Below are 21,881 nucleotides of genomic sequence, written 5' to 3'. Positions count from 1 at the left end.
GGGATGGGCGTGGTCGGGATGGGGGAGCCCCCGGCAGCCCCTCTGTCCCTTTCCAGACGTCTCCCTCGATGTGGACACGGACCGCACCGGCACGGTGAGGAGGAGCCGAGGCGACAAGGTGAGATGCTCCTGGCTACCCCGAGGCCGCAGAGGGGACCGGCAAACCCAGAGGAGGCCCTGGGCCGCAGTGGGGCGGGAGCCCGGCCAGAGCCTGCCAGCTGGCACGCATGGGCATTCATTCATGCTGTGTGACTCCTGGGGGAAAACCCACCCTCTCTGGGCCTCTCTTGTGCTGCCTTGGAAGTGAATTTGGTTCTTTGGTGCTGCCCTTTCTATTTCCTGGGCTGTATTTGGAAAGTGCTTCATAAACAGTTGTTGAGGGCCTGAATGAAGGCAGGGAAGATGAAGCCACTTCTCAGGGCTTGGCTGGAGGATGACTGAGGCGCCTGGGGGAGCAGGCAGACCTGAGGAGGGAGGAGGAGAATGGGGTGGGCTTAAGGGATTGCCCCACAGCAAGTACTGGAAGCTTTCCCGGGAGGGGTAGAAGGTACTAGATTCCCCGCCTTGCAGGGAAAGAGCCCAGAGAGGCGGCCTGGATCACGAGGCTTTGTGGACGAGGGGGGGCAGGTTGTTCACTGCACAAGGCCAAGGTGGCAAGTGGGGGCTGTACTACACACCATGTCCTGGGCTCAGGTGCCTCTACGCAGGGGGTCCTATGGGGTAGCCGTGGCCCTGTGCAGCCCCACAGACCCGGCGCTGATTCCTGCGCGCGTGAGTCGGGCTCGCCTCCCGGAGCCTCTCTTCCAGCTTCTGTACAGTGGGGAAAGTGAGCCCTGCCTTTCAGGCCTGGTGGAGTAAAGTGGAGACGCACCAGGGGCGCGCGGCTCACAGCGGGAGAGCGCCAGCAGCCTGCCGCGGCCTGGGCCTCCCGGCAGGTCATAGCAGCCTTCTATTATTTATTTATTATTATTATTTTTTTAAGATTTATTTTTATTTATTTCTCTCTCCCCTTCCCCTCCGTTGTCTGCTCTCTGTGTCGAGTCGCTGTGTGTTCTTTTGTGTGCCCTTGCACCCTCAGTGGCACTGGGAAACTGCATCATCGTGCTGCGTCAGCTCTCCGTGTGTGCGGAGCCTCTCCTGGGTGGGCTGTGCTTTTTTTCACGCGGGGCGGCTCTCCTTGCAGGGCGCGCTCCTTGTGCGTGGGGCACGCCCACGCGGGGCATAGCATCCGTTTAGAGACACCTGCGGGACTGTCCCAGGAGAGGCTGGGGATGGGGAGGGCCTCCCAGGTGTTCCCAGGCGCCTCCTGCCCGGCCCGTCAAGGTTAGGGTGGAGCAGAAGCTCAGCAGGCCGCGGAGGGCCATTTCTGGGAATGGCCGCCTCTCCCTTGTTGCTCCAGGGTGAAAGCTGGGCAGGGCCTCTGTGTACAGTTGTGCAGGTTGTTCACTGCACAAGGGTGGCTGACTCTACTCCCCAGTCTATGATCTTTCTTTAAACCTTTAGGCAAACCCACAGTGTGAGCCTCCAAACTAACAAAGCAGCTAGCCTTGGCCCTCTGCAGAGCCCCTTCTGGGAGTTCCCTGGGTCCTGCTGACCCCAAGGCTTTATGTTTTGCTGCAGAAAACCTGGCGCTGGGGCCCCGAGGGCTATGGGGCCATCCTGCTGGTGAACTGTGACCGAGACAGTCACACATCCATGAGGCCCGACCTTGCCAGCAGGCAGCTGGCGTCAATGGCCGGTGAGGGGCAGAAGGGGCTGTGTGGGGGTTGCCTGGGTGGTAGTGGGGGTGGGGGTGGAAGGGGGGATGATGGGGAGCCAGCTGGAGGCTCTGTCGAGGGGGCCACTCTCCCCAGACCTGCAGGACATGTCCCCTATGGTGCTGAGCTGCAACGGCCCCGACGAGCTCTTCGACAGCCACAAGCTGGTCCTGAGTGTACCCCTGTCTGATTCCAAAAGAGTGGGGGTCTTCTGTTCCCGGGGTGAGTGGCCGTTCCAGCGCCTTCCTCTGCTTCCTAAGCCCTTTCTTTCCTCTCTTCCCCATCTCTCCCTTCCTTCTGTCAGCACGGGACCTGAGAAGGAGCTTCAAAAGCTAGCCCCCCTTTACAGAGGGGGAACTGAGGCTCAGAAAGCATGAATTCACTGCCTCAAGGTCACACTTGGGGCGGAGCAAGCATCTCGACCCAGGTCTCTTGTGTGCCAAAGCCCCTCCTCGTCCACTGCCCCTCGAGTGGGGCCTGAGCTCCCACTCAGGCCAGGCACTGTCCAGGCAGAGTGGGGTGGCGTCGGAACCAGCGAGGCTGGGCCCCCGCCCGGTTCTCAGAGCCCAGCTGTTCTCCCGGTGTGCGTGCGTATCTGGGTTTGTGGCTCAAAAAAAGTACCAGGCCCTACCGGTGAGGCGCCCTTACTCATTTTTAGAAATAGCCAAGAGGCCTCTCCTGCCCTTTCCTTCTTCCCCTTCCCCTTCCTTTCTTAGCATTGACCTAGAACTAGCTGTTCTGGCTAAGGGAACCTTGCAGGAGCCTTAATGCTCGTTCACATGCAGCGGTGGACTCGGAAGCAGCGTGAAACCAGAGGCGCAAGCCAAGCCTCAGGAAGCCAAAGTGTAATGGGGCCGCTTTCCCACACAACCTCAGGAGAAGCCAGAGGGGCTGAGGCAGAGCTGCCACCTGCAGGTGCTTTTGGAAAAAGCAAAACGAAATGAGGTGAAATTCACACAACCTAAACTGAACCATTTAGAGTCTACAATTTAGTAGCATTCAGTAAGCGCGCAGTGTTGTGCAACCCCTAACTCCATCTAGCTCCAAGAGGATTTCATCATCCCAAAATAAAACCCCGTACCCATTACGCAGCTTCTCCCCCCCTCCCCCCGCCCCCCTCCCCGGTCCTGGCCATCACTGATCTGCTCTGCTCTCTGCCTCTGAATTTCCCTGTTCTGGACATTTCATACAAACACAATCACACGACCTGTGACCCTTTTTTTCCAGCTTCTTTCGTTCAGCATGTTTTAGAGGTTCATGTGTATTGAAGCATGGATCAGTGCTTCATTCTTTTCTTTTTCTTTTCTTCTTTTTCTTTTTTTCTTTGTCCCCTTCCCCCCCACTCTGCCCCAGTTATCTGTTCTCTGTGTCCATTTGCTGTGTGTTCTTCTTTGTCCGCTTCTGTTGTTGTCAGCAGCACAGGAATCTGTGTTTCTTTTTGTTGCATCATCTTGCTGTGTCAGCTCTCCGTGTGGGTGGCGCCACTCCTGGGCAGGCTGCACTTTCTTTCGCACTGGGCGGCTCTCCTTACGGGGCGCACTCCTTGTGCGTGGGGCTCCCCTACGTGGGGGACACCCTTGCGTAGCACGGCACTCCTTGCGCGCATCAGCGCTGCGCATGGGCCAGCTCCACATGGGTCAAGGAGGTCCGGGGTTTGAACCTCCCATGTGGTAGACAGACGCCCTAACCACTGGGCCAAGTCCACTTCCCTTCTTTTTCTTTTCTAAAGATTTATTTTTTATTTATTTCCCCTCCCCCCCCAGTTGTCTGCTCTCCATGTCCATTTGCTGTGTGTTCTTCTGTGTCCGCTTGCATTCTTGTCAGCAGCCCCTGGAATCTGTGTCTCTTTTTGTTGCGTCATCTTGTTGTGTCACCTCTCCGTGTGTGTGGCACCACTCCTGGGCAGGCTGCATTTTTTTCATGCTGGGTGGCTCTCCTTGCGGGGTGTACTCCTTGCACGTGGGGCTCCCCTATGTGGGGGACACCCCTGCGTGGCAGGACACTCCTTGTGCGCATCAGCACTGCACATGGGCCAGCTCCACACGGGTCAGGAGGCCCGGGGTTTGAACCCTGTGGTAGGCGGACGCTCTATCCATTGAGCTAAATCTGCTTCCCACTTGGTTCTTTTCTGTGCCTGAATCATATGCCTGTAGGGATAGACCACAATTTGTTTATTATCTACTCATCCATTGATGAACATTCGGGTTGTTTTCACTTTTTACGTCAGGAGTTTTTCTCTGGCGGTCTGGCTTACAACCCCAAGAGAAACATCATTTAGCCCATTTTACAGATGAGGAACTGGGTGGCGCTCAGAGAGGTTGTGTGCCTGAGCCAAGTTCACACAGCAGAGCTAGGGAGGAACCCAGCCACCAAGATGGTTCCTCCCGTTTCCTGGTCCCAGGCCCCTGTCCTCCTGTCCTTGCAGCCCCACGTCCCTGTCCCGGCACAGGCCCTGACTCTGCTTCCCCGTAGGTGGGAACTTCCTCTCTGACTACAAGCAGGTGCTGGGGCCCCGCCAGCTGTCCTACAAGGTGGAGCGGCAGCCGGGGGAGCAGGAGGTCCGCTTCTACGTGGAGGGGCTGGCCTTCCCTGACGCCGATTTCCTGGGGCTGGTCTCCCTCAGCGTCAGCCTGGTGGACACGGGGGTGAGCACGGCGCTGGGGGGTTGGGGTGGGGCAGAGGACTTGGGGGACCAGTTCGGGGGCTCTTGGGGCCCAATGGGGCTCAGGCAGGCCGGGGCTCCCCAAGGGGCCCACCCACCCTCCGCTTCCCCCGCAGACCCTGCCCGAGGCGCCCCTCTTCACAGACACGGTAGTCTTCCGTGTGGCTCCGTGGATCATGACCCCCAGCACCCAGCCCCCTCTGGACCTGTACGTGTGCAGGTGAGTCCCTCCCCCTCTGCTCTCCCTCCGTCTCTGCACCTGCAGAGGGAGGCGTGGGACAGCTGGGTGTGGGGTCGGCCCTCTCTCAGACTGGACGGGTCACTGCAGGCATACGCGGCGCAGAGCTGGGCCCAGGGCAGCAGCCAGCGGGGGGCAGCTCTGGCTGTCAGCCCCACCCTGCCCCGCGCGGCCGAGGCCAAACCTGCTCAAGCGCTAAGGCCCCTGCCCCTGCCCTGTCCAGCCTGTGGTAGCCCCCGAGCATCCTGGCTACCCTCTGGGCAGGGAGGCCAGGCCCCGTTTGGGCGGCTGGTGGCCACAGAGGACCTGCCCTCCCTTTGAGGTGGGCGAGCTGCCGTACCTGCTGAGCACCTGGGAACCCACCTCCAGGCTCCACTGAGCCCCGGCCCCTCCTGGGCGCCTGCTCCTTCCTCCATCTCGGAATCCTTGGCTGCCAGGCCCCTTGTGGGAGGAGCGGGGCTTGACCAAGGCCACTCTGGACGTCTGTGTCCCAAGCTGGATCCATGGAAAGGGCCAGGGTTGAGCTGGACGTAAGTCAGAAGTCTGGGAGGGGCCGAACAGGTTGGCTCTGCGTACCTGGGGCCACGTGCAGGAACGCAGAAGGGAATGCTTTCCTCCGGTGTGCTCCTCAGCCCGCCCTGACCCTTTTGCGCAGACCATTTGGGTGAACGGAGTGACCAGTCTTCCCGCTCCCTCCCTCCCCCGCCCCCAGCGTAAGCAGTCAGATGCAGCCCCGCCCCCCCTCTGGGGTGGCCTCGCTGACTGCCCGCACGCCTGGGCTTATCCCTCACGCTGCTCCTATACCCGGGTGTGATTTAGGGACATCGTCCGTTTCCCCCATTAGCCTGTGAGCTCTTGAATTTCCCCGGCAGCCACACAGCGCCTAGCACAGACTGAATCAAGGTCACCTTCCAGCCCCCTGCCTCCAGGCCCTAAGACAAGACCACGCTCAGAGGTCATTCTTACATGTCCCTCTTACCTCCCTCTGCACAGCGTGTTGGACGATCATGGCTCAAATGAGAAATTTCTGGATGACATGTCTTACCTGGCACTGAAAGCCGACTGCAAACTGATCATCTGCCCCTGGTTTGAAAACCGCAATGACCGCTGGATCCAGGTAGGGGGCAAGGGCAGAGCCCAGGCAAGAGCAGGGGCTGCCTGGGCCCCCAGCCTTCACCAGGCTTTGGGAAAGGGGAGCTTGCATGTGTACCCAAGTCGCCTCCATCCCCCTAGAGGAGCCAGGCCAGCCCGGGTGCTGGCACTTGGGGTGGGGGTGGCCACGGCTTGGGAAGGCTTCCCCGCAGCTGGCGTCACCCCATCTCCCCTGCTTCTCTCCGGATGCTCTGGTCCCAGGCCGCAGAGGCCACCCCCACCCCCCACCCCCGCCAGGTCTCGGGGAGGAGCGGCCGCCTGTCCCAGCCTGCCCCAGGCCTGGAGGGGGCGACCCTGCTCTGTGATGCTGGGGAGGTCACCTGGCCTTTTTCGCTCTCCCCTCCCAGGATGAGATGGAGTTTGGATACATCGAGGCCCCCCACAAATCCTTCCCCGTGGTCTTTGATTCTCCTCGAGAGAGAGGCCTGAAGGATTTCCCCTATAAGAAGATCCTGGTGTGTGGCGGCGGGGAGAGTGGGGACCCAGGGGTGACCTCTCCTGTAGGACTCGCCTGTTAGTCTTGCCTGAGCTCCGTCCTTTAGGGTGGGGGGTGGGGGGAAGGACACAGGAGGTGGGAGGGGAGCAAACTGCAGAGCCACAGGGAGGTTTGCGCAGAAGATTCAAGTCGCATGCAAATCACATGCAAATAGGCGACAGCCCAGAGTGGCCCTGCGGCGGGAAGGGCAGGGCAAGAGTCCTCCTCGCTTAGGGGCCTGTCCCCCAGGGGACAGAGGAGTCGGCCTTGGGGACACTGGGCTGCCTCGGGGTGGGGGGGTGGGGAGTGTGCCCGCAGCAAGCCCTCATAGTCTTGTTTTTAAGGGCGAGAGGGCTTCGGGTAATAAATGTTTTCTGAGCACCTACTATGTGCTGGGCACATGCTACCTCCTGTGCATACAATGGCGACAAGAGCTGGACCAGCAACCATGTCCCGAGTCGGGCTTTACACTGGCTAACTCATCTCAGCCCCAGCTCGCTTCCTCCAGGGTGACCTCCCTGACTGCCTCCTCTGGATAAGGACTTTTATTACTCCCTCTTTACGGATGAGAAAATGGAGGCTCTGAGAAGTGACATGACATGTCCAAGACCACACAGCTAGCTAGCAGTGGCATTAAGATGCAGAACCGGAGGGGCCGCCTCCATGGTGCCTGCCCTTAACCACTAGGCTAACCTGCCTTTGGAGGTGGGCCCCGTCCTGGAGCTCACTGCCATGAGGCTCAGGAGCCCTGCCGGGCTCCATGGCCCTCCCTGCTCTGCTAGGACAATGCCAGGCAGTGGGGGCTGTGACGGGGAAGTCCCGGAGCTTGTGGGCACACAGAGGTGGGACATTCAACCCAGCCTGGTGGGCTCAGGGCGTCCCAGAGAAGTGACAATGAGCACTGCAGGGTGAGTCCAGAGGCAGAGCATGCTAGATGTTGGAACCCACGTGGCGCCAAGCCCTCGCCTTGACCTGGGAGTGCCCAAGGGGTTTTTCGCTGGCTCCTGTGCTATGTTAGTCCTTCCTTCTACTTTCTTTGGTTTTAATCTGCTCTTCTTTTTCTAGCTTGACATGAAAGGTAAGATTCTTCAGCCTTTTTTCTCCCAAACGCATGTGTTCAAAGCTACGGCCAGGCCGTACCAGCACCCCACACGCGCCGACGTGTTGGGTTCGTGTTGCTTTGCCCTTCAAAATGCTGTCTAATTGCCACTTGGATTTCTCTTTGACCCATGGGATTTTAAGAAGTCTGTTGCTTCATTTCCAACCATCTAGGGGATTTTCTGGTTGCCCTTCTGATATTGACTTGCCCTTTTATTGCACAGCGATCAGAGAGCAGGGGCATTTGTGAACAGTGGACGGCGGTGGGGGTCCTGCGGCCTTCCCCACCCCCCCGAGCTGCCTCTTCCTGTCCTAACTGACCCCTCCTTCTCTGGGGGGGCATGTCTCGCCGTCCTTCCCCAGGGCCCCGACTTCGGATACGTAACCCGGAAGAGCCTCTTCTCGGGCCCGTCCAGCCTCGACTCCTTCGGCAACCTGGACGTCAGCCCGCCCGTCACGGTGGGCGGCCAGCACTACCCCCTGGGCCGGATCCTCGTCGGCAGCAGCTTCCCCGAGTGAGAGTCGGGGGCTGGAAGGCGGTGGCGGGTGGGAGGGCGCGGCGGCCGCACCCCCCCTTGCCCCCGTGGGCCCGGCTCCTGTAGCAGAGAGCACAGACATGTGGGCTTCGACGACAGGAATTTACTGTCACGGGTTCGGCGGCTCGAAGTCCAAAATCAAGGCGTCGGCAGAGTCACGCTTCCTCCCATGCCTGTGGCCTTCCAGTGGTGGCCTTGTCAGTAATGGACAACTCGAGCTCTGCCTCTGTCACAAGGCTGCCTGTCCCCTTCTGTCTCCCACCTCCTGCCTCGTCCCATACCCCAATTCCCTCTGCTCCTAAGGACCCGGGCATGATGGTTTAAGGCCCATCCTGGTTCAGTTTGGCCTCACCTTTTTTTTTTTTTAAAGATTTATTTTAATTATTTCTCCACCCCCCCCCCCTTTTGTCTACTCTCTGTGTCCATTCGCTGTGTGTTCTTCTGTGTCCACTTGCATTCCCGGGAATCTGTGTCTTTTTTGTTGTGTCATCCTGCTGCATCAGCTCTCCATGTGCCACTCCTGGGTGGGCTGCGCTTTCTTTGCGTGGGGCGGCTCTCCTTGCGGGGAGCACTCCTTGCACACGGGGCTCCCCTACACGGGGGCACCCCTGTGTGGCAGGGCACTCCTTGTGCATGGCAGCTCTGTGCGTGGGCCAGCTCCACATGGGTCAGGAGGCCCTGGGGATCGAACCCTGGACCCTCCCATATGGTAGACAGACGCTCATCAGTTGAGCCACGTCCACCTCCATGGCCTCATCTTAATAGGTTCTTCAAAGACCCCATCTACAAATGAGTCCCCCTCCACAGGGCCAGGGGTTAGGACTTGGGCGTGTTTTGTAGGGATGTCTTAGCTTGTGAGAGCTTCTACGACAAACACCTCACAACAGGCCGGTTTATGCAACAAGAATTTATTGTCCCGGTTTCCGAGGCTAGAGCTCCAAAACCAAGGTGCTGGAAAGCCATGGTTTCGTCCTGAGCCAGCGGTGTTTTGGGGACAGCGATCAGTCACATGGCGGCGTCTTTGGTCTGCCCCTGTGGCTTTCTCCTCCTTCTGGCTTCTCTTCTTAAGGCTTCTGGGAGTAGACAATAAGGCCCACCCTGATTCATTTTGGGCACACCTAAATAGGATTCTAGAAGATCCTACTCACAAACGAGCCCACACCTTAACTGATCACACATCTTCAAACCGTGCTGTTTACAAGTGGGTTCACGCCCACGACGGGGATTAAGATGAAGAACCGTCTTTTGTGGGGCTCGTGACTCCATCTCCAGCAGGGAGGCATGATTCCACCCACAGCAACCTCAACACTCACCCCGAGCAGCGTCCCCCACTCTGTGAAGCAGCCAGAACTTTCTGTGTAGAGCCTAGGATCAGACTGAGTCCTGGAATCTTAGCTTTCAAGGGTCACCAAATCCCAGGAGAAATGTCACAAACTGGTGGCCTTTTGGTCTGCCTAGTATTTTATGAGCTTAATTTGTCTTCGACATCATTAAAACAAACCAAAACCAAACAGGAGCTGTCACATAAAAAGCCAGGTATCCAGCCTCTCTTGAAAAATCAGAAGATCTGGGGAGATGATGTGCAACCTGGCACAGAGGCCGGGGGAGGGACCCATTGTCCTCTACAGTTAGGGGGTCAAATGGCTGCTGTCCTAGCAGCAGCTTGAAAGGGCCCAGAGGTCACCAAGTGCCCAGGGTGGGTGGCTGCAGGAAGCCAGAGTGACGCAAGTGACTCAGTGGGTCCCACCCTGGATGGCTGTGATCAAGCAGGAAGCGAGGTTTTTGGGGTTTAGTGCTTGGGCAGGTGACAGTATCTGCTAAATCAAGCTGAGTGGGGTCCCACCCTGCCCGCAGGCAGCTGAGGAACAGGTGCAGTGGGGATCCTGGTGGGATTCCGTGCTTCCTGCGTGGAGAGTTCGCCCACTGCAGGCCCTGGAAGCCACATTCCTATTTTCCTGGGGTGCCCCAACTGGCCCTGAGCAAGAGGAGTCAGGCGTGCTGGGAAGACCACACAGCCCCAGGTGGTGAGCCGGGCAGCTTCGGGGCTCTGGGGCAGATGATGTGGGGCTTCCTGGCATGCACCCCAGGCATGTACCCGGGTGCCCAGGCCGGGCGCCCACGGCTGAGGTTGACCAGGGCAAGAGGAGTGCGTTCACTGCTGGTGACTCGTGCTAGTGGGCTGGGCCTGCCCACACCGCTGCAGGCTGAAGAGGCTGCAGGCCTCAGGCAGCCTTTTTGTGACTGCAGGGAGGGAACTGTGAGGAGGGAGACAGGCTTTGGAATCAGAGGAGTCGGGCTGGAGGGCTGGCTCTACTAGCCATGCAATTTGGGGTATGTCACTTAATCAGTGCTTACCTTAGTACCCAGTAGGTGCTCCATGAGTTCATTTACAAATACACGTGTGTGCCTACTATCTGCTGGGCACTGCAGAATAATAATAAAATAGATGGAAAACTCCCCATTGTTAAAGGAACAAATTATTTCTACTCTAAGTCACAGTTTCCTCATCTGAGAGCCTAATAAAAATCCCTATCCTAGCTAATTCTTTACCCCCAGTAATGCTGATTATGATCAGCATTATTGGGGGTAAAGAATTTGCGTACACCACTCTCTGAATGCTTAGATCTTGTTTGGCTGCCCTGCCCCTGCTCCCAGTCCTCACACTGGGCAGAGCGTCTGCTTCAAAGCAGGGGGGACTCATTCAACAAAATTTGACCTACTACGCGCCATGCACATAGTGCGTTACTGGAACTACCTCATTTAATTTTTACAACATCCCTATGAGGTTGGGACTATCCTTGCCCCATTTTACTGATGAAGAAGCTGAGGCTCAGAAAAGTGAAATTACATTCATTCATTCATTCATTCATTCATGCATACATCTACCAATTCATTAAATACTTACTGAGACCTCCTGGAGGCCAGGTGTGGGACTCGTACTGGGGAAGTAGAAATGACCAAGACAGACAAGCAACCAGCTCTTGAGAGTTTAGAACAAACAAAGCAACCACCCACAGTGGAATCAGAGAGATCACATGGTCCAGCAGGGGTGTCCGGGAAGGACATCTTCTTAGAGAAGGCAGTGGTATCTGTGAGCCGTGATGGAGGATGAGCAGATGTTAGCCAGGGGAAGACCGCAGCATTGGAGCAGAAGTGTTCCAGGCAGAGGGCACTGCACGGTCGAAGGCCTGGAGGCCAGAGAAATTGTGGCTCGATGGAAAACAGAAAGAGGCTTGGCCTGGATAGAAGGTAGATGGGCAGGCAAGGACCGCTCAGACCTAGGGCAGGCCCAGTGTGGGAAGGAGGGCTGGGAAGCCTGTACCCACCCGCGCAGATGCTCATTTGGAGCCCTCCCTGCCAGCAGCCCGGGCTCCTGCCCCCACCAAGACACAGGGAGCCCCCAACCGTATCCCCCGCCAGGGAGCCAAGCTGGGAGTCTTCTCTCAAGAGCTCCCAGGCTTTGGGCAAGGACCCTGGATGGGAAGGTGAGGGGCCTCTAGTGTGGCCCAGCCCCCTCCCCCCATTGGAGGTTGAGAGAGGGACAGGAGTAGAATCCACATAAGACTCAGTGAGAAAGTGACATTTAAGCAAAGCCTGGAGGAAGTGAGGGAGGTAGATGTGGCCTCCTAGGAGAAGAGTGTTCCCAGCAGTGGGAACAGACAGCACAAAGGCCCTGAGACAGAGATGAGCCTGAGTCATTAGAGAGCCAGCAAGGAGGCCAGTGTGGCTGGAGCAGGGTGAGCCAGGAGCGACGTGGTGGGGGACTAGGGCAGAGAGCTGGGGGGAGGGAGTCCAGATCCTAACAAGGCGCTGAAGTTTGTACGGCGACCATAGGGTTATCGTGAGGATAAAAAGAGATCTTAGTGGGAGGAGCCGCAGGCAGGCACACAGTAGGCACTTTGATTCTGTTCTCTGGTTCGCCAGGCTCTGCGCCCGACTTTAAAACGTTATTTGCTCAACTCCACCCCCTGGTGGTGGCTTTGATGATGACTCAGACCAGCTCTGGAGTCATCTTGTCCATCCTCCCAAGGCTGGAGTCATCTTGTCCATCCTCCTGCGGCGGCAGCGCGTGAGAGCCTCCCAAGGAAGACTCTGCCCCTTCCTCAGCCTTATCTCATTCTGGTTCCTGCCACCTTCTGCTCATGAAAAATTGATTTCTCTCACTCTTCTCCCTATCTTAATCCGTTTGTTGTTTTTTTAATCTTTAAAATTTGCCAACACTATGTTAAGAGAAAGACAAGAAAGAACAGGTCTCATGATTCTATTCCAAAAACCAAATCTGTGTTTTCATTTGTTACTGTTTGACGGGTCTCCCTTCTAGACTTTTCCTATGGCATGTTTGTTTCTCTACTTGCCATGGACTATTGTACCATTAATACTATTCATTGAGTGTCTTTTATGTGTGAGGTACTGGGGATACAGCTGTGAATGACATAGACAAAAATCCCTGTTCTCATGCAGCTTACATTCTAGTGGGATGCCAGACAATAAAACAGCTAATTATGAAATCCAGTATGCCAGATGGTACCAAGCGCTGCAGAGAAAAACAAAGCTGGGAAGGGGGTGAGAGACTTCACAGAGAAAGGTGACACTTGAGTTAAGCCTGAAGGGTGTGAGCCATGGGGATATGGGACTCCAAGTAGAGGACAGAGCAAGTGCAAAGGCCCTGAGGTAGGAATGGGCCAAGTACGTTTGAAGGGCTGGCTGGAGGGCGCATGTCTGGAGCTGGGCAGGTGAAGAGGAAAGCGGCCCGACGAGGGTGATAGGGGTCGGCAGGTGTCAGAACGCACGGGGCCTGGAAGGTCACTGCAGGGACTTTGCTGTGAGTGAGATGGGAGCCACGCGTGGGGTTTGACTGAGTGGGGGACTTGATCTGACCTGTTTAAAAGCCTCCCTCTGGATAGACTGTGGGGGAGCAAAGGGGGAAGCAGGGGACGGGAAAAGGAAGAGGCCACTGGGTTCCTCCAGGTGAGGGAGGCTCTGCCGCAGGTGGTGGCAGGAGGGAGGAGGGCGGATCCGGGTCGCGTCTTGGTTTAAGATGAGACGCCAGATTGGACGCCAGGGCAAGAAATGTGACCCCTGTTCTGTAAAACGAGGAAAAAATCTCTAGCTAGACGGTGTATGTCTGTGGGTTTGCGCCCGGCTGCGTGTGCAGGGGAGGTAGAAAATGCCCCGAGTGTTAAAAGGTGCTCCACTCAGACAAGTCGCCCCGAGACCTCCCAGGCCCGTGCGATGGGGACCCCGCCCAGCCTCCGGCAGCAGGGCCCTCCCAGCACCGGCAGCCTTCCCTCTGCCTTCTCCTCCAGCCCAGGGCCACCGGATCCCCCGTCTCTCCACGTCAGTCCCTCCTTCTTCCCCTCCGCTGATGAAGGGTGCTTTAGAAAGGCCTGGGCCTCGTTTCGGGAACTCCTGGGGATTTTTCAGGAATCCCTGGGGATTAGAGAGTCCAGGTTAGTGGCTGCAGCACACAGGCAAGAATCAACTGAGAAGCTTGTGGAAATGCAGATTCCTGGGCCCCGTCCTCCAAGGCTGTGAGGTGTGGAGGGTGTGGGCCCAGGAAGGCTCTGTGTAAACCAGCACCACCCCTGCTGGAATCTGACCCCCAGGTTGTCCAGGCACTTCTGGGAAACACCAGGCCGAGGGAGGGGCTTGCCTGGCCCCCTGTCGGTTTTTGGGCAAAAGGCAGGTGCGTCCCTTGGGGTAAGGAGCCACCTCCTCGGAGTCCTGACTGTGAGAGGAGGGCTTCGTGCCCCTTTGGCAAATGAGCTCTCGCCTTTGACCATTTCTGGGGGAGGGGCAGGACCTTCCCGGCCCGGGGGGGCGCGTTGGGGCGGTGGAGCTCTGACGTGACAGGATGGCGAGTGGGTTGCTGGGAGAACCTGGGGCTGGGTCTATCCCCGGACTGCACCTGGCACGACACCAGCTGGCACCCCCTGCCTTGGGCAGTCCTCTCACCTCGGGGCAGTGAGCACAGGGCACCTCTGGGCTGGAGCAGCCTTGACCTACAGTGGGTCAGTCCCATCTCCTCCCGGGGCCTTTTCCCACCATCCCCTTCACCTTGGCCTTGGAATCGCTGGGCTTGGAATCAGGGAGGCCCAGCCCTGCTGCTTTTAAGCTGCATGACTCAGGCTGAGCAGCGTTAAGCTCTCTGAGCCTCGGTTTCCCCCTCTGGGAAACCCACTCAGGTTGTCTTGAGGTTTGGCTGGGTTGCGGGGTGCACACGGAGCACCTGCATGGTGCCAGCACCAGGACGCGCACGGTGACGGCTGCTCTCTCCTGCCGGCCAGGGCCAGCGGGCGGCGGATGGCCAAGGTGGTGCTCAACTTCCTCTTCGCCCAGCGGGTGCAGGCGCCCGTGGAGCTCTACTCGGACTGGCTCTCCGTGGGCCACGTGGACGAGTTCCTGAGCTTTGTGCCCACCTCGGACAAAAAGGTGCGTGTGCCCCCCAGCATTCCCCAATAGAGCCACCTCTGCTCCTGCCTGGCCTGATGGGACAGGGCAGGGTGAGGTCACCTGGAATCAACTCAACCAGTTGACCAGAGCAACCCTCGGGGCCAGGCTGCACTAACCCAGGGGGGCTTCCTGGAGGAGGTCAGAGTCTCAGGTCAGGGGGGCACCCATTCTCACACTTATTGGGCATTTGCTCAGACCCCTCAGCCGAGGGCCAAGAACGATGCTGATAACAGTTGGAAATATTTACTGAGCACCTGCTATGTGCCAAGAGTCCACAGGTTTAATTCCCTAAATCCTCCAACCACCCCTTGAGGTAGGTACTAGTATCACCATCCCCATTTTACAGATGAGGAAACTGAGTCTCTGAAGGGCAGTTAACTCAAGCAAGGTCAGGCAGCCCTTAGGTGGCAGGGTAGGGTTCAAACCTGGACAATGGCTTCTGGGCCTCATGGAGGTGACAGGGAATGGCGCGGCCCCCAGTGAGCAAGCAGCCTGGCAGGGGAGACGCCCAGGGAGTGGGTGGTTGCAGCCCAGCATGGGCACAGGGGGCGGCACGGGCACATGCAAAGTGAAGGAGGGGAGCCCCGAATTGGGTCTCGAGGGGACTAAGGGGGAAGGGCAGGGAGGACAGCAGGGGCAGGCCTGGAGGTGTGAGCCAGCTTGGAGGCATCGCAGACAGTTCCGCGTGGCTGGGGTGGGCGTGGTGAATTTGGGGTGTCCTGGTCTGGGGTGGGGGGGAGCATGCGCTGAACCGCCTCTCCCTCCTTTCGTGCCAGGGCTTCCGGCTGCTTCTGGCTAGCCCCAGCGCTTGCCTCAAACTGTTCCAGGAGAAGAGAGAGGAGGGCCACGGGGAGGCGGCCCAGTTTGATGGTGAGTGCTAACGAGCTGGCCATGGCACCGGAGGATGCTGCCCCCTCCCCAGCCCTGGGCACGGCTGACTCCTCTCACCCTTGTCACAGGCCCTCTGTCCACAAATGCCTCTGCTTGGAGCCATCGCTGATTCTCCCGAGTGGTCAGGGACGGGACTCAGGCACCTGGCAAGGGGAGGCATCCTCTGTCCGGGCAGGCGGGCGGCTCCTGGGCCACGTCCCAGCAAGAAACAAGCGCCCTGGCTGGCGAGGGCTGTGCCAGGCGCCTTCAGGTCCTTGCCCCGAATAGGGTTTTGCCCTTATTCCTTTTCACAGAGCAGGAAACTGAGGCTGAGAGAGAAGCGGCCTGCCCAGAGCTGCACGGCTAGGAGGCAGCAGGGCTGGGAGCTCAAGGGGGAGGGTGGGAGGCCAGGCTTGGGGGTCTGGCCCTCCCTGGAGCCTCCTCTGGAACTGACAGCCCCTCCAAGGGCCTGGTTGCCCCTTGAGCTCCGTTTCCTTCCCTACCACGGACCCCAGTGTTCTCACCTGAAGAACAAAGCATTGCAAGAGACGTGGCACAGCCTTAGGGATCCATAGATCTGGGTTCAAATCCTAGTCCTGCTACTTGTGGGCTGTGGGATCACGTCAGCCCCTTTTTATTGAATTGGGGGTGATAATTACCCCCTTTCTAGGATTGTTTTAAAGATTAAGAGTAAGTTAAATAGGGGTGTCAGCCCATGGTGGGCCTTCGGTAATAGTAACAATTAGGCTCTAAGCCTAGGTGTCCCTTCCCAAGGGGTCTCTGATCCATCACCAGGTTTTGCCTGTAGCCAGAGCCTTGCCTCTTTGGGGTCTCCAGGCTCTGGCTGTCTCCTTCCTGGCTTCTGACCCTGGGGCTGAGGTGGGAGAAAAATCCAGGCCTGGATTATGCAGCCCCATGCTGGAGGTGGCAGTAGTCCCTGAGCCTGCTTACCTTTCTCTTGTAGGGTTGGACAACGTGATCAAGAGAAGCATTAATGAGATGCTGGCGGACAGAACGCTCCAGAGTGACAATCTCTATGCACAGGTGAGGGGTGGGACTGCAGCTGCTCTTGGGAATCTCCCACCCTCCCTCTCCAGGTGCCAGCATCCAAGGAGCTGCTGAGGTGGGGGCAGGGTGGAAGGGGGGCTCAGCGGCTGGCCTCAAGAGAGCAGGTGCTACTGATTGGCCTAGGAGTGATGGGACTGTGGGCGGGTGGGGCCTCTGGAACACAGTCTGATGGAGGAGGCATGGCTCATGTCCATAGGGAGCTCCCAGTCTGAGGAGGGAGACCCTGGCACTGCTCTGGGGAAATGACTGGTTTCCATAGGAAGCAAACTTAGATTCTCATCCAAGATATCTGGTGAGATGACAAAAACTCGACTGAGAAATGGGGCTTTGTGGGAGGGTGGAGTGGGTGGGAGTTCAGGGGGACCCCCAAGGAGAAGGGGTGGAATGCTGCCTCAGGAAGGGGACAGGGCTGGCCTGTGCCTGGTGCAGGGCTGGGCACCTCGGTAGACGGGAGGACGCCCCTTCGTCCCCTCCCCAGGGATCCCGGCTCTTTCTCCTAAGCTGCTGACATGGGGCGGGAGCACAGACCACGCTGTGCCTGTGGCCAGGACAGTGCGGTGCCTCGACTGGGGCTCCAGAGCCACTTCCCAGCTCTGTGCCCTCGGGCAGCTCCCTTGAGCCCAGTTTCCTCATGGCGTGCAAAGCGTGGTGTGGGCTCTGCAGGGGCCTGTGCTCCGTGCTCTCTGCCAGCGCTAGATCCTCCTCCCCTCCTCTAGAAATGCATCGACCGGAACCGTGAGGTGCTGAAGCGGGAGCTGGGCCTGACGGAGCGCGACATCATCGACCTGCCCCAGCTCTTCACCCAGAAGGACTCCTACGCAGAGGCCTTCTTCCCCGACATGGTGAGGGGCCGCCCCGGGGGGCCTGGCCGGGTCCCCAGGGGAGGCCCTCCCCCTCCAAGGCAGACTGTGCAGAGGCTGGCGAGGGCCCTGGGGCCTCTCCAGGGCTTTTTGTTGCTGTTTTTTCCTGCAGATATAGAGCATTTCCATCATCACAGAAAGTTCTAATGGAAGGCATAGCCCTAGAGCCCTGGCTCTCAACCCATGGCGATTTTGTCCCCCCAACCCAGGGTGTTTTTGTTTGTTTGTTTGTTTTTAAGATTTTTTAAAAAATTATTTCTCTCCCCTTCCCCGCCCCCCCAGTTGTCTGCTCTCTGGGTCTATTTGCTGTGTGTTCTTCTGTGTCTGCTTGCATTCTTGTCAGCGGCACTGGAATCTGTCTCTTTTTGTTGCGTCATCTTGCTGTGTCAGCTCTCCGTGTGTGCGGCGCCATTCCTGGACAGGCTGTGCTTTTTTTCGCATAGGGCGGCTCTCCTTACGGGGCACACTCCTTGCCCATGGGGCTCCCCTACACGGGGGACACCCCTGTGTGGCCCCGCACTCCTTGCGCGCATCAGCACTGCACATGGGCCAGATCATCACACAGGTCAGGAGCCCTGGGTTTGAACCCTGGACCTCCCATGTGGTAGGCGGGCGCTCTATCCATTGAGCCAAATCCGCTTCCCTCAGGCTGTTTTTAATTGTCACAACGAGGTGGGTGCTGCGGGCTTCTAGTGGGAGAGAGGCCGGGGATGCTGCCAAACACCCCACAATCCAGAGGTGAGCCCCCTACACCAAGGGCTTTTTATTTATTTATTTTTTCAACCCAATGGAAAAAGGAAGTGTGGTTTGTTCCCAAATGTTTCCGTCTTCTGTTTCCAAACTCACCCCAACACCCAGCTCCCTGCTCCCCAGTGGGCTCCCGAGTTGGGGCAGGCGGCCAGCTGCCTCACGGCCTCTCTTGAGCTCAGGCAGCTGACGCACAGATGAGCTGGTGTGACCTCAGCAGCTGTCACCTGGGAGGGGCCCAGCGATGCTATCGCAAGCCTGGCCAAAGGGCCCATTATCCCCCTGGGAAAGGATGTCAGGTGTTGGCAGCTGGGAGGAGCGTGCCCCAGGGTGGGTGAGAGACCCTGCCTCTCCAGACTGGGCCCTTCTTTACTTGAGTTCTTCTCTTCCGTTGGGAAGGCCAAGGGCTCGAGGTGGGTCCTGGAGCCCAGATGCAGGTGGGGTGAGACCCCCCCCCCAGGACTGCACCCACTCCTGAGTCCTCACTGGGGATTCAAGCCTCCAGGGCCTACAAGAGCCCTCTAAGGCCGGGTTTCCCAACCTTGGCTCTGCCGACACTTCGGGCTGCCTGTTTCTTGGTATGGGGAGGTTCCTGTAGACCGTGCGATGTTTAGCAGCCTCCCTGGCTCTACCCCTCCCCAGTCAGAGTCATGACGATCCAAAATGCCCAGGGGGAAATTGCCCCCTGGTTGGGACCCACTGCTCTGAAGTGTTGCTGTCCCTAGAACTTGCTGTGATGATGCAAATGCTCTATCTGTGGGCAACGTAGAGTGATAGCCCCTGAGCCGCACGTGGCTATTACACACTGGAAATGTGACTAGTTTGCTGAGGAATAGCATTTTAAATTGTGTTTGATTTTGATGTAAGCAACCACATGTGGCTAGTGCCTACCGTTTGGAGCCTCACAGCCCTAAGCGGTTCTCTGGCTTGGGCTTGGGCTGAAGGGTGGGGGGCCTTGGTCAGCCTTCCTTCGGATCAGTTGTCCCCCTCTGGAAGTCTCCTTCTCAATGGGCTTGCTGTGGGTGGGACTCTCCCAAGCTTCAGAACAGGTCCGGCTAAAGAATCCCAGTATATCTCTCTGGAAGGGCCCTTAAGGAAACTGAGGCCCACAGAAGGGCGTGGGTGACTTGCCTGAGGTCACACAGGGGTGGGAGGCAGAGCTCAGACCCCCACACTGCCCCGATCTCCCGACTCCTCATTTGGAGGAAGCAGAGGCTGGGGCTGGCTTTGGTCTAGAATCCAGCTCCTGGATCCTCACCCCATCCTCCGTCCCCTGCCAGTCCCCTGTCCCCAACCTCCAGCATGTTCCAGCCTATCGGTGGGTGGCCAGGTAGCTCAGGGCCCAGGCCGTGGGACTGACCTCAGGAGGGGACCCTCCGGCTTCTCGTTGGTCCCAGCTGTGTGGTCCTGCAGGGCAGACCTTGAGGGTGGGGGGTCGGGCACCGCGTGCAGGGGTGCTGGGTTCAGGACAGTCTAGCCTGCACCAAGACAGCCCATGACCACCCTCCAGACAGGGGTCTGGAGAGTCCCTTTAGTCATCAATCTGGGGCTGAGATTTCTTCTAAAAAAACCTCCTTTCCCTTCACTGGGGAGACTTTCCTTGCCCAGCATCAGGGCCCCAAGCCAGGTCCATGGCCAAGGAAGACAGGTGCCACTGCATCACCCCAGGTGCCTGGCCTCCTGGCCCTTGGTCCAGCTCCTCAGCCTCCCAGGGGGCCGTGGGCAGAAAAGCATGGGTTTTGGCATGAGTCAGACTCGAATTCAAAATTCAGTCTCACTCTTCTCTGTGTGGCCTTGATTACTTTATTTAACTAGCCTGAGTCATGGCCTCAGAGAGAGACCTGGGGTTTAGTAACAATCTACTGATGAACGGTCACCATGACCAGAGCTGCCAAGAACAGCTGATCAAGCTGCGTACTGAGCAAAGACCCTGCACCCAGGAGGCCATTCACCCCGTAGACCTCGTGGATGTAGATGTTGGTGTGATTATTGCTTGAGTTTCTGGTGGGTGGCCTCTTGTTCTAACCAACTTGTTATAATAACACAGTTTTCTAGAGATGGAAGAAAGGGTTGGCAGAAGGGTTGGGCTCGGGGATGCCAGCGAGGATGAGATAAACGCCCATGAGACAGGACGGGGCTGCCGGAGCCCGAGCCCAGAGGGAGCCCTGCGTGCCCAGTGTCCCGGCCAGCGGGTCCCCCTCCTGCCTCCCTTGTCTGCAGGTCAACATGGTGGTCTTAGGCAGGTACCTGGGCATCCCCAAGCCCTACGGGCCCATCATCGATGGTCGCTGCTGCCTGGAGGAGAAGGTGCGGTCCCTGCTGGAGCCGCTGGGCCTCCGCTGCATCTTCATCGACGACTACTTGTCCTACCACAAGATGATGGGTGAGATCCACTGCGGCACCAACGTGCGCCGGCAGCCCTTCCCCTTCAAGTGGTGGCACATGGTGCCCTGAGCCCGCCCCCGGCCATCCCCTCTGCCCAGCTGCTGGGGAACCCTGCCAGGGTGCGGGCAGGCCACCTCCACCGAGCCTCCACCCTCCTGGGCGAGCCTTGGGCCCTTCCCTCTGAGCGCCCGCAGACGTGCCGGCCACCGTGGGCGCCGGGACCCAGGACTGGCCACCTGACCTCCTGCCCCTGAGTGGCCTGCCCAGCCTGGCAGAAGGGTGGCCTCCCTCTGCTTCTCCTCCTCCTCCCCGGGGCCCCTGGAGGTGGAGATCGAAAGCCTTAGCAAGCCCGAGGACGCTGGAGTGGCCTCGGCAGGCAGACCCCGCGTTGCCTGGCTCTCCCTTGGGCACGAGGAGAATGACTGCACTGGAAATGGGGCCCAAAGGCCTGGGCAGCAGGGGCAGGGGCCCTGGCTCCAGGCTGCCTCTGACTCTTGCAGGGCCGGGAAGGGGGATTGGAGGCATCCTTCTCCCTCTCCCAGCGTTCTTCTCTCCCAGGGGTCCCCAGGCTGTGGTCCCCGGCACCCCATAGCCTTGTGTAGGCCAAGGAGGACAGACACACAGGACCTGTTTTACAAAGAAAAGAAAAGAAAAAAAAAGAGGCGGCGCAACCCTTGAATACCTGACTCTTCCCTCGGAAGGGTGCTCGTTACCTGGTTGGAAAGCCTGTAATTACGAGTGCCAGCTGCTTCCGGCTCAGACTGCTCCGAGGCCACAGGGAGGCCTGTGGAAGGAACACAGGGGACGGCCGGAGGGACAGCCAGGACAGCAGGGCAGGCTAAATGGGGACAATAAAACGGGGCCTATAAAATGGGGCCCGAAGACTTCTGTGGCCCCAGTTCCGGGCTTGGGCTGTTGGACTCCATCTGGAGGGAGCTGGCGGATCCAGACAGAGCAGGGGCTGGGGGCCCAGATGGCAGAAGAGGGTGGGGTGGGGGGCATTAGGTTATCTCTGAAGGTGTAATTTCCTTTAATAGTCCTTAATTATCCCCCTCCTTCCGCAGGCAGTGGGAAGGGAAGGCTTACCCGGGCCCTCTCAGCTCTCTGGGGGCCCTGCTGGCAGCTTGGGTTTCCCCTGTGAGTAACCCCCGAGGCAGGTCCATGGCCCCTCCCACAGCAGGTGGGGTCACCCCAGGTGAGGTCGCCCAGACGTGTGCAGATGCATGCAGGGCGAGAGATGTGGGCCAGTGGCCTGCCTCCCCCCGCTGCCCGTGAGGTCACCCCAGGGCTCCTGCCTGGGTGCGGTGGCCCGTGGGGAGACCTCAGACCGAGCCAGCTGCCGTCAAACTCTTGTGGCCACGGGAAACTTGGCAAACAGGCTGCCCCGGAAGCCCGAGACAGGAAACTGATGAAAATGAAACCGCTCTGGTGGGGGGTGGGAGCATGTGGGGCCTCCCCTTCCAGATGGATCCATGGAAGCCCATTTGCGAGTCCCTGGTCTGACCTGTCCACCCCTGCTTCGGGTCGTGGCAGTCTAGGCAGAGCCAAGGAGAAGGAAGGACTTCAGGGGCCCAGGGCGT

At 58.6% G+C, this 21,881-nt stretch overlaps 1 protein-coding gene across 3 annotated transcripts in view; it reads left to right on the top strand.

Moving 5' to 3' along the window:
• The window catches only part of PADI1 (peptidyl arginine deiminase 1), a 48,268-nt gene extending 27,308 nt beyond the window's left edge, over positions 1 to 20,960 (top strand). Inside the window, exons 4-16 of one of the 3 annotated variants that reach the window (XM_058304293.2) lie at positions 57 to 118; positions 1,621 to 1,738; positions 1,854 to 1,979; positions 4,230 to 4,402; positions 4,536 to 4,639; positions 5,651 to 5,774; positions 6,157 to 6,264; positions 7,746 to 7,897; positions 14,206 to 14,350; positions 15,148 to 15,241; positions 16,206 to 16,285; positions 17,026 to 17,151; positions 20,137 to 20,960. In XM_058304293.2, the coding sequence (XP_058160276.1) occupies positions 57 to 118; positions 1,621 to 1,738; positions 1,854 to 1,979; positions 4,230 to 4,402; positions 4,536 to 4,639; positions 5,651 to 5,774; positions 6,157 to 6,264; positions 7,746 to 7,897; positions 14,206 to 14,350; positions 15,148 to 15,241; positions 16,206 to 16,285; positions 17,026 to 17,151; positions 20,137 to 20,370 (1,646 nt within the window). In that variant the 3' untranslated portion in view covers positions 20,371 to 20,960. The remainder of the gene's footprint in view (positions 1 to 56; positions 119 to 1,620; positions 1,739 to 1,853; positions 1,980 to 4,229; positions 4,403 to 4,535; positions 4,640 to 5,650; positions 5,775 to 6,156; positions 6,265 to 7,745; positions 7,898 to 14,205; positions 14,351 to 15,147; positions 15,242 to 16,205; positions 16,286 to 17,025; positions 17,152 to 20,136) is intronic. The other 2 variants (XM_058304295.2, XM_058304297.2) reach the window with 2 other exon arrangements.
• Positions 20,961 to 21,881: the final 921 nt, after the last annotated feature.

Source organism: Dasypus novemcinctus, chromosome 9 (genome assembly GCF_030445035.2).
Source record: "Dasypus novemcinctus isolate mDasNov1 chromosome 9, mDasNov1.1.hap2, whole genome shotgun sequence".
NCBI lineage: Eukaryota > Metazoa > Chordata > Mammalia > Cingulata > Dasypodidae > Dasypus > Dasypus novemcinctus.
Note: the sequence above shows the minus strand (reverse complement) of the source record. Positions and strands in the feature narration are given on the sequence as shown.